Below are 12635 nucleotides of genomic sequence, written 5' to 3' on the forward strand. Positions count from 1 at the left end.
TGTAATATGATTGATTGCAGGTTATTATGTCTATATTTATCTCCCTTTAATTCACTTTTTTGTCATTAATCTGATTTTTAAAGAGATCAACTATTCCATTTCATGGTAACATCTTTGTTCATGCAATACTAATTGCTCATCCAAACCCAGAAACTCTTCTCATGCTTGACCGTTTTGCAGGTTGATTATGTTGCATGGGTTTGTGATCAGGATGCTTATGCATGCAGTGGACAAAAATGTTCTGCGCAATCAATTTTATTTATGCATGAGGTGTGATTTTTTTACTGATTAAACTATTAAGTCAAGAAAGCAGTTTATATTCTGTTGCAACTGTCGTTATTTTATAAAGGAATTTTTTCAGGAATTCTAATATGGTTTAAGAGTCAGAATACTTACTATGGTTATATATTTACATTGTGTGCGAGAGAGAGAGAGAGAGAGACAGAGACAGAAAGTTTATTGTTGTCTTTGTTGATGTTCAGAATTGGGACTCTGCTGGCCTTGTACCGAAGTTGCAAACTCTTGCTGAGAGAAGGAAACTAGAAGATTTAACAGTTGGTCCTGTCCTCACTGTAAGTGAAGTTGTTATAACGTGGATAACTTTTAAGTGGCTAGGTTCTTCACTTTCTTTTATTGTCATTATATTCTTCAAGCCAAAATTATTTTTTCCACTTGGAATTCAAAATTTCAGATTTCAGCTTGATGATGATCAGTTTGCAGAACATCTATGTGATCAGAAATATCAAAGTCAACATCTAAATTTGTAAACATTGTTTCTGTCTCTGAATGTGAACATGTTGGCAACTTATGATCTAAGAAATAGGATCATGATTTGCAATCTGTAATGTTTGAAAGGGAACGGTTAGGAAAAATAAAGATTTCAGAGATCCTTATCTCTGGAAAAGCACCCTCTTCAAATGCAGCAAATATAAATGCTATGCTGGACTCACAATCGGCTATGCTCTTGTCTGACAAAATAATTATTTACACCCGCAATAATTGTTTCAGGCACTTGTTTGGCTACCATAAGCATTGTGTATTCAACAAGATAACATGAAAAACTTGGTGGATGCAACTTGATCTTGGTGTATTCAACAAGATAACATGAAAAACTTGGTGGATGCAACTTGATCTTGGTGATTCCAATGCAAAAGCTATTAGACGAATCTTATTGTGATATGAAATGGTCCATATAACTTGGTTGTAAATTAAAATTTTAACCACTTAAATTCAATTAAGTTTATTTAGATCATATTTACAAGTCTCAGACTTGGCAAGGTGATTTTTGACTTGGACTCAGACTTGGTACTCGGATTTGGCCAAGAGTTGGTAAAGACTTAGCAAATTGAAAAAACAATGAAATATTGAGATTTTTAAGGATTTAAAGCTTTTATCATGCAATCTTGAATAATTAAACTATAAAGAAACAATAAACTACGCAAGTACGCAAGTATACATTGATTAAATGAGTACAGAAGTATATTTTAGCTAAAGGAAACCATATTTTAAATATAAAAAGTTATAAACAATGTTAAGTGTATTCAAAACTCATGATTGTGAAATCCATGGCATTATGATGCAAAAAAGCTTGCATCTTTCATCCCAACTTCCATAGCTTAATAGAAATTCCTATGCAGACTTCAATGATGATGCTGCCATGATATCACCTATGTATCAATGACACCAATATCCAAGGGGTCTTCTTGTGCTTTATCCTCCTTTGCCATGGCTACTACCTTTGCCTCTAGATCCACCTGATCAACCCATGCAAGGTCCTCCTTGTTGAAGACATGATCCTTAGCCTCAGTGATCCAATTTGACTATAAATCAACCTCTAGATTGCCCAAGATTTGCTTGTGACAAAACTGAAGGTTGTAATGATATAAACAAGATCATTCAACTTTTGCTTTGAAATTTATTGTGCCTCTTGGAGTGTATGTGCTCAAATATACTCCAGTTTTGCTTGCATCCCAAAGCATTGCATGGTTGAATAAAGACACAAACTTTAATCTTTTAAAGGTTTGACACCTTAACACAAAAAAAATTCACCATAAATTTGAAATGAGAAGAAAAAAGAACTCAATCTCATTGTTCAACATTAAATTTAAAAAGGAAAAATTTTGAACTGAAATTATGCTCTTCATAAATGTTCATCTAGATATTATGTTGTTTGACTTTGAGTTGCCTTGCATGCATCTTTCACAAATAGGTTCCTTTGCACAAGTCTATAGATCTCAGTCTTAGATATGTGATCTTTGCTCCAAGTTAAGGATTAGGTTCTATCTGCTATATGAGTATGTAGAGCCCACTCGAAACTTTTCCTCTACCTTGAAACTCGGGTGGAATTGGATTGCCAAATTTAAGAAATAGGCAGTTGCACGTAAGGGCTATCATTGATCAATGATGTCCTATATGGGACAATAATTATTCTCAACCCCACTATAAATGGATCTAATGGCCTTCTTGGCCCTATCCATGCCCTCATATATATAGCCTATTGTAGGCTTCTCCCCATTAGCAACCTAAAGGACAGCTAAAGGCTCTTTGAACTGCAAAAGAAGGGAGCATAAAATTATAAGCAAATAAAACTACCATAATTGATGAGCTAATAAATGAATAAAATAGAATGTCAATGTGAATTTACATCTACAATCTGCTTCTTTATAACCCAAAAGTCACGCTCATTGAAAACCCAATCAATTACATCAATGATTGCATTGTTCTTAGCATATGAAGATGTAGACTATTTTTTCACTAACAAACATGTGTGTCAAGGAAGCCTTTGAATGAAGCAAAGATTGCAACGTGATAAATTTTGTTCCAAAGCAAATTATTTCGGGACAAGGCAACTCTTTTTGTGTAATGTCCCCTACCTGATCTATTTCAACATATTAAAATTGATTGATATTCTTCAATTAGTTATTAACAAGTGCTTATCTATTTTTCTCATTAGATGATTAATATCATTATTAATATAGATATCAGACCCAGTTACTACTTCAGTTTTAATGGAGAAGGGTTTACGTATGTTACCAAAGCGCTTAGAGACCAACTACAATAGGTTCCCTCAAAGTTTACAGATCCAAGCCCTTACCTATCTTGGGTCTATACCCTCAAGGCTTATAGGTTGCTAATCCCCACCCTATCTTGGGACTTAACCTATTGCTTGGATTTAGACTGCCCCTCTTTGGAACATCTCATCCTCATCTTCTTAAATACTGACAGTAATAACATGATTTAGACTATAAGTACACTAACTTCTCATGTATTATAAATATATATATGAAATTAAGTATGACTGTCATACATATTGCAGTTTATAACAATATTATTACTAGATTCTGCATAACAACTTTATCAGGCTTCATATAGTAAGCATACATATTAAGCACATCCCCATGCATACCACCAAGAACACAAATGTTACTGTCTGTAACTTGATAACAATTCTGATCTGATCTGATCTGATCAATGGTGATGTCACTAGATGCTTTTGATTCCTTCCCTTTATATCTCTCAATTTGAGGGAGAGGTCGCACCTCTTCATCGTGTATGCCCTTTGGCAAGAGACATACCCTTTCACCATTAGCACCCTTTGAAAGAGTGCAACTTTTCATTATTTCCACCCTTTGAAAGGGACACAGCCTTTCATAATCAGATCTGCACTTATTATTTAAATCAGATCTGCACTTCTCATTTCCAAATTATCCCCCCCCCCCCTCTCAAATGAGGTTTTCTTCTCCCTTTTATATCTCATTGTTGAGGGAGTCGCAACTTTTCCTTTCATGTCTTTTGACTTTTCATTAACTTAATTAATTTTTAATTAATCATATTTAATTATATTATTTTATATTTTAATTTAATTTTTAATGTTTTAATTTTATTATTATCATTTATTATTAAATTATATTTCAAAGTGGGGACATTACATTTTGTCTATATACTTATTAAGTTGAGGACACAAGCAAGGTTATGATAGTTTTCAGAGCTACACACAAATAACAATCTTGTTTTTTTATTCATTGTTCGAGACAATACATATATAAATGGAGCCTACCTTAAATTTTTTCCTTTCATTTGTACCCACTCTAAGACTGGTGAGTTGTTAAAACTACTTGTAACAAATAACAAATTTGCCAACATTCTCCCCTTTAGTGCGAACATGGTAAAAGTTTTCACACTTTCAACTCTTGTGGCTCATGATTTTGATTCAAGCTAAAGACACCTCTCATCAATCTTCATGGTTTTCACACAGGTTTACCGCAAACCTAAACATAAACAAGCACACAATCATTTGTTCACCTTAAATGGTTTTTTAGGATTACCACTAACCATTTCAAGATCCATGAACTGCATTACACTAGTGCTTTTGTTCACTACAATATTTTACACTAGGAAGTTACATGAGAAAATAACACACACAAGAATAGAAATAGCCACTGTTGTCGATCATTAGGATCTCTAACAATAGAGGAAATTGTCACTGCCACTAGAAATGGAATATTGATGTTATATCCCCTCCATGCTGTAAAACTTCTAGATATTAAAAACATAGAAAATATCACACACCACAAAACAAAACAACACCAAAGCTAATAAGCAACCGAATCATTGGTGATTAACAAGAGGATGTTGAGTGTCCTTCCTCCATTGCCGCCTTCAAGGTTGAATTTATTTAAAACACATATTGTTCGTCACTAGGACAAGAAAGCTCTTCATCATTGTGATACTCTTTCCAATCTGTTTCTTCAGCCAAGGAAGCATGTTGATCTAGTTTGTTGTTTAGTAGATCCTATGCCTTCTTACAACTCAAAATTTAATTGTCCTGTTTCATTACAATAGAAGCATTTTATTTTTCTTTTTGAAGGAACATTTTTGGATTTGTATTTGCCTTTTTCTTGAAAGTGAACTTGCTTTGTTTTGGACATATAAGACTTCTTCATATTTTGAGTGTTCATTATGGTCAAATAGAGTAGAGATTACTCCTTCAAGACCAGTGTTTACCTTGCTTAACATAAACACCATACTCGACATATTCTTAGGCAAACTATTAAAAAATATTGCTTTGGCATCATCATCCTTTACTTTATCATTAATGCCAGCTAGCTGACTTAGTAGGGAGTGAAAATTACTTATATGATCCTCCATTTTTCTACCTTTATATATCTTCAATCCATAAAATCTTTGGTTCAATGTTGTCTTGGCACTTTCTACTTCATATCCAAAAAGCTTCTTTAATGACTTCCAATTTTTTTTTATAATTTTGTGAAATCCACATGGTGTAGATATGCTTTTAACAAGCCAAGGTCAATAATCCCCAGAGCTTTTTGATTTTTGATATTCCACTCAGCAAGTTCATTTGCATCAGTTGGTGAGATTGAGTTTGGTTTGAGAACATCCCAAAGATCTTTTTCTATTAGGTGTAATTGCATTTGTACTTGGCATGCATTAAAATCTCTACCCATGAATTTCTGGATGAAACTTAATTTATCCATGACTACCTCTTCAATCAAACGAAAATCAAAGATCTCGGGCTCTACCAATAATGCACCTTTATTATAACACACTGACATTATGTGGACTATTGACTCTATAAAACCAACAATACTACCTCTTCTCCTTTATTTATATCCGAAAATTTATATTAATCGTTACACCTACCTTGATAGCCTATTGAACTAATCTTAATTTGATTTCACATCTATTTTCAAAATAAGAAATATGACAAATAAAGCTAATCTCAGGGGTAGCCATTTATGAGTCTGTTCTTTCTTTAATAATGGTGAGATTGCTGAGAAAAAAAATGGGTGAATGTGATGTAAATGATGAGTTATGTTGTAGGAGAACAAACAGCAAACTTCACATAGAGGGAAGATGCTACTACCAATATCAGTACTCAGACAAATCCACAACCAGGCTTATGCTTCACGGGATATTATTGGCTCCTACTAACCACCAGAAACATCAATCCAGATCTAGATACTGTTCTTATCAGAGTGGGGTGTGTTGGCAGATTAAGGTAGCTATTCCTCAATTTCAGTTTTCAAATTTCCTTTGAAATTTCTTAAATCCACTTTTTAGCGACAAAAATTTCTCTCATACATGATGCTATTGCTCCACGTAGAGGCAACATGTTCCAGGACGTTTTATATCTTAGGTCCAATTAGAGTGCTGGCTGGGAGAAAAGTATAAATGGCACTGGTAACAACTCAAATGAAGGAGGCCTTTGAGGATGAGAACTTTGAATAGGCTACGAATATTTACTTACAGGCCACACAAATTGACTAATCCAATGCCATGTTTCCCTCAGACACCTGAGCCTTGATGCCTAAAGTCACTCTAAAGTAGGTACCAGAAGGGTGTGCAAAGAAATGGTATGGCTCTATGCCATGATAGTTTTTAGAGATGCACACAAATAACAATCATGTTTTTTTTATTCACTGGTGTTGATGATAATATAGCTATGGTCGGATTCCTTCTGGCCGACATAGCAAACCCAAATATCTAATTGGCCTATCGGCCTTAGACATTTGTAAATTTGACTTAATTAATGCTCTTATTAATTTTGTATTCAATCTACGAATTAGTTAGTGTGCAATCAACTATATTGAATCGGTGTATGTGTTAACCGATTTGCTAATAAACAAATTATATTACTATCGGTTCAGATATAACACAAAACCGATTGTGTTTAAATTATTATGAATCAGTTCATAACCGATTGTGTTATTGGAAGCCGACTTATGAAGAGTCACGACTTCCATTGGAAAGCCATTGGGTTTGGTATATATGTATGATGCGTCTTCCTCTTGGAGGGTTATATAGATATAATAAAAGATTTCTGATAATATAGATCTACGGGCAGACCAAAAGGCAGATCGATATCACACTCAGATAATATACACGGGGATCATACGAATGGTTAACGGATAGTATAGACAAGCATACAATATATTGTGCAAAACTATTTGGTGTCAGACCGAATCAAAAGTACAGAGAGACAAATTGCAGACCATGGCAATAAGATTAGAGATAGAGCATACTGCAATCAGTGATAGACAATTGTAGACAAGTATACATATCATGCCAACCTTCGAATACATAGCAAATCAGACTGAATACGACAGACAAGGAACGGATAACATACAGTGAATAATTTCAGTTTGATAATATATTGACGGAACTGCATATTGTTTGATACATAACAAGATGACTGTAATTGATCAAGAGACATACTTCTGTATACCGTAGATCAGCAGATCGAATATAGGAATCACTTCAGATGGACCGTGCTTTCTATTATTCAGTCAATCCAAATATTATATTGCAGATTTGGTGATTGTATTGGATCTGTTTAAACTATCATATATACAGTTCGTATATCCATTGGCAAATTGGATTACATTCACAGTCATAGAAAGTTAATAAAATTTAAAATTACCTGCCTATTATAATCTGATCAAAACTCAACAACTGGTTGAGACAATACATTTATAAGGGAATGAGTCTTCCTTAAATTTCTCCCATTTAGTTCTACCCACTCTAAGATTGGTGAATTTTTAAAAAACTTGTAACAAATAACAAAATGAGCATTAGCAAATTTCCCAACAAGTTATATATGCATTTCCAAATGTTTTTACCATATCCACACATGCTCTTATTCATTGGATTTTGCTAAGATCCTCCAATACGATGTCAAGGTAATGACTAGCACAATGATTCTAAATAAGAGCGGGTGTCTATCCATGAGGAACTTTCTGCATCATCTTTAATTATCTACACAACATTCTTCTCACCCACCCCAATCAAAGCTTCCTCAAAAACCTCACAAAGGAAATCGATATTTTTCATCTTTCAAAAGTATGCCACCCAAGGAATAATAATGAAATTTGAAATTCTAATGTTAGTCATTAGAGTAGAAGTTGGAAATGTTAATCATTAAATCAATGAATTTCAGGAAGTATAACCAACTAGGGAAGAAACAAGGAAATACTGGAGGGCTAGCAGGTTATTCTAGTGGGCTCCCTACAATTCTATGGCCCTAAAATTATATGGAGTGTAGGATGTCGAGGTCCAAAATTTGAAGTGGAATTTCTTATTTGTTTGTTCCTAGTCGTCATGGGAGAGAGATGTAACATCTCTCACGATGCTATGGTTCGTTGTGGAGCCCCAGGGAGCCCGGAATGGGTCCGTTGACTGTTTTTTAGGCGACTCCTTTTCTTTTATTATCTCAATATGAGTATGTCTAATCCCATCATGATCCTATTTCTCATATTTGTCCAGCCATCAGTAATGATTGTGCAACCCTTCCATATCTCATATTGCTCCTCAATATTGGCCTTCACATCATCCACTAAAATGGACACCTTTATCTCCTCATCGTTAAGGGCTTTGAACCCCCATCCCACAAACAATAATGATATCTACCATATTTTGCCAATAAGGAGACCTAAAAAAATAAATATAAAATTTAGAGATTAAACTCTGCAAACCCTTAAATATAAAAATTCAAGAGAAAGAAATCAAACAACACATTTTAAAACAAAATTAATAATTAATTATCTAGTGTGAAATGGAATGGTACAATAAAATTAGAAGTCACCAATTGCACACTCTATCGCAGCATGCTTGTCCTTGTTCCAACCCATGCTCTCAACTGATGGTTAGGATCTTGGAGTAGTATGTGATACAATATGTGAATCTAATCTAGATCCACAAACACTTGGCCCAATACTAACACTACCACTAGTGGTCAAACGTCCAAGAAATGGAGGAATCGAAGAAGAGTTTCCATGAATGGCTGAATTTTTTTCTCTTTGTCAATTGAATTTGGAGCTTGTGCACAACATCAATACGTGTAACATTACACAATTTAACATCTCAGCATTGAATTTGTGCAAGGTAATATTTCAATTGGTTAATGCCTCCTCACTATTTTTTGTCTTGCAATGTATGCAAATCAACTCCCGTTTCTTTGCCTCTAGGTTGACATTTTTGACAAGAGACTTGTTGATGTGTTTTTTAGACACCTCTAACACATAATAAAATACCAAAGGTATTCTATCCTCTGTTGATCAAAATCTTCCTGGATGCTGAATTATATGATCAACCAAGATGACTCCAAGGTTTCTATAATCAGGTCTTGACTTTATGTTGGATATAGACTCAGTGATATGATGTGATTTTGCTGGAATCACAAGGTGGACTTATGTTGAACCTTGAATGTTTGGATGTTGCTAGAATATGGAAATTAACTTGATTTAAAAAGGGCAAAAGGATAGGGTTTAAGAAGACTACGCTACTCCTAAGAATGCAAGAGACATGAACGATTGGGTGAAATTCAACTAAACTCTGCTTTGCTATCAATGAAAAACTCTACAAAGCTAGTGTGATCTTCTAAGGTAAGCACGTGATTTTCTAATCACTATCAACAAGGATACTGTTGATGTGTTTTTTAGGCACATGCTAACACAGAGTAAAATACCCAAAAGTATCTTATCCTCTTTTGAACAAAGTTTCTCAAATGTTGAAGATTAGCTTAAGGATCATTTGAGGCAACTCCAAGGTTCTTGTATGTCGGGTCACGACGTGTGGATAAGCACAGTTGGTCGTTGTGATTGTTGTTTTATCAAGGGGCCTTATGTTGAATTGTTGAATGCTTGAATTGTTGGAACTTAGATCATCTGATGTTGCAATCTTGTGATGCTTTTTATTCTAAACTAGCTAGAGTTGAAAAAAGGACAAAAGAGAAAGGGTTGAGGAATTCTATCCTAAAGCCTAGAATGCAAGGAGATGGGTGAATGATTAGATGGAATCCTACTGAGCAAGGTCTCACCATCAAATTGAACAATTTGACATAGGCTCAATGCAATCTTCTAAGGTGCAATTCAAAGATGTTCAAATCATAACCATTCAAGTTAATGCATAAACAATGGATGTATAACAATTAAAGTTAAGCTCATATAATTCCAGTTGACCACGCAAGGCACACTTGCAATCAACAAGAGGCTAGTGGTGTTGACTAAATGGATTCCACATGAATGCATTCAACAAATTCCTCCATTCGATCTAATCAACATGAAAGCAAATGAATTGAGAAGTAGAGACAATGCAACTTGTTGAAATAACACCTTTCGCCATAACTTCAATGAAAAGAGTACTTTCATTTACAAGTCTTGGCAACAATTTCTTCTTCTCCTAATCTACTCTATTTTCTTACTATCTAACATCTATCAACTATTTACTATTTCATTGCTACTAACTATTCTCTATTCTATTCTTCTAAAACTATCTGTTAACCTTTACAAATGAAGAGCTTGAGCCTTTTATAATGCTCTCAATATGGTTCAATGGCTCAGATCAATTTGAAATCAATGGTCGAGATTTTGCAATGAAACCCTAATTAGGGTTTGTTACAACAAACTCTTTTCTGGCCAATGAAATAATTACAACATTTTGACACATGTCATCTTTGGAATATTCGACCAATAGATAATAGGGGTAGGTACATTGAAGTTTGTGCCATCATGGACGAGCTTGGTTCAGTGAATCTGGACGTACTAATGTGGAGCTTCTTTCATTAGTGGAGGTAGTGATTGGGACTCCACCTCTCTTGTAGACTTGATTCATCATCATGAAGGGATGTTAAGAGATATCTCTTGATACTCAACATTCCAAGTTCGCTCTATGTAGTGGTGGTGGGAAGCATTGATGTAGTCGAGTCATTCCTCCATCCTCGCTTGCTTGCCTTGGGGTGATTGTATGACTTCTCCTTCGCACTCCTTTGATCTCTTCATGTCTCCATGGTGCGGTGAGAGTTGAGATTCCTCTTGGGCATTTTGTGCTTGTAAATGAAGTTTTCTCCTTTGCATAGTGGTGTAGATCTTACAATCTTCCTCCCTTTTCTTTGCAATCACCATCATTGATGTTTATGTATTTGTTGTTGAAGTTTTCCTCTTGAGAACGTCCTCTTGACCCTGACATTGAAATTTCCTCCTTAGAACACTTGTTTTGATCCTCCTCCAACGTGATCCTTTTGATTTCTTTCTTCATCTCCTACAAAACAAAATGAGCATCAAACACACATGACATATAGCCTCTATAATCTCTTAATTTGATATGATTTCTGATTTTATGTGATTTGCAACTTTGATAAGAGGAGGTCACTCCTAAGCTTGGGTATATGAAGTAGATTTCGCTCCAACTAGGGAGCACTTGAAGTTGAAATCACTCCAAAGAAGGAGCACTTGAAGTTGTTTTCCAAAACAAAGTCTCGCTCACTAATGACAATTCAGATGCACTAAATCACACTCATTCAAGGCTTTAGGGGTAAATTCAGTCCAAAGAAGGAGCACTTGAAGTGATCTTCAAACTTGTCATTGAACTTGCTTTCACTCATTTCCCTTCATTCTATGGGTTCTAACATTGATTCTTTCAACCATTTATTGATGAAAACATGACAAACTAACTTTAGGGAAGGCCTCTATAGGAATTTCGCTCTAAGAGTGGAGCACATGAAGTAAAATTCGCTTCAACTAGGATGCACTTGAAGTTCACTCCAGAGTGGATGCACTTGAAGTTCACTCCAGAGTGGATGCACATGAAGTTCGCTCCAAAGTTCATGCACTTGAAGTGAGCCTCAAACTTGCCTTTCATCATCTTAAACTCAGAAGTGTTCTTTTCTAAGCATATGAAGACATCAAATCGGCTCAAGGCAATGATTTGTAAGCAATTTCTCATCTTATCTTGGGCAAATGAGGCAAATTCGCTCTCAATTAGGAGCACCCGAAGTGGAATTCACTCCAAAGTTCATGCACTTGAAGTGAATTTCAAATCAAAACTAAACTTGCTCTCAATCACTTTTCTTAGCTTTCCTTAGGTCTTTCAAACGTTCATTCGTGAAAACCTGTCAAACTCACCTCATGAAAGGCCTAAAAAGGAATTTCGCTCCTATCAAAGAGCACTTGAAGTAGCCTTCAATTTAAGTCTTCCTCATCTTTTATCCATTTTGACAATTCAAATACATTGAATTATGCTCATTCAAAGGTCTTGAGGTAAATTTGCTCCAAGGGAAGAGCACAGGAAGACGTATTCGCCCTTGAGAGGGAGCAAAGGAAATCTTCATGTACTTAGTCAAATTTTGCCCTTTCAACCTGCAACTGACCTTCCTTACTTGCTATGCTCAAATTGACATCACTTGACCTCTCCTTTCTAGCATTTTGCTACTGTAGACCTTGACCAATCGAGCTGACAACCACTTACTCATCTCATAACTCTTCATTTTGCACCTCACACAAGGCTATCCACCTGACTCCCGGCTTCTTGAGCATCTATACCTCTTCAATGCAAAGGCTAATAGCTAGGGATTCTAACACTACCCTAGAAAGCAGAGAAAAGTGGGGAGGGGTCCCCATTTGCAATGGGCACAACAAATACCATCAAGGTGATGCATATCAAGGTATTAATAGCAATTGAAGTTAAGCTCATTTAAGGATTCCAGTTGACCACACAAAGAAAACTTACAATCAACAAATCGCTAGTGGTATGGATGAATGAATTTCACCATTGATCATGTACAAAGTTCTTTCATTCATCTAAACAACATGAAAATGAATTGAGAAGTAGAGACCATGCTA

General features: G+C 35.3%; 1 protein-coding gene across 1 annotated transcript in view; it reads left to right on the forward strand.

Moving 5' to 3' along the window:
- LOC131049383 (probable aldehyde dehydrogenase) overlaps positions 1-12635 on the forward strand; it is a 107114-nt gene that overhangs the window by 85769 nt on the left and 8710 nt on the right. The window contains exons 11-12 of the mRNA XM_057983428.2: positions 181-270; positions 483-572. Of these exons, the coding sequence (XP_057839411.1) occupies positions 181-270; positions 483-572 (180 nt within the window). The remainder of the gene's footprint in view (positions 1-180; positions 271-482; positions 573-12635) is intronic.

The sequence above is a fragment of the Cryptomeria japonica genome, chromosome 3 (assembly GCF_030272615.1).
Source record: "Cryptomeria japonica chromosome 3, Sugi_1.0, whole genome shotgun sequence".
In the NCBI taxonomy this organism is placed as follows: domain Eukaryota; kingdom Viridiplantae; phylum Streptophyta; class Pinopsida; order Cupressales; family Cupressaceae; genus Cryptomeria; species Cryptomeria japonica.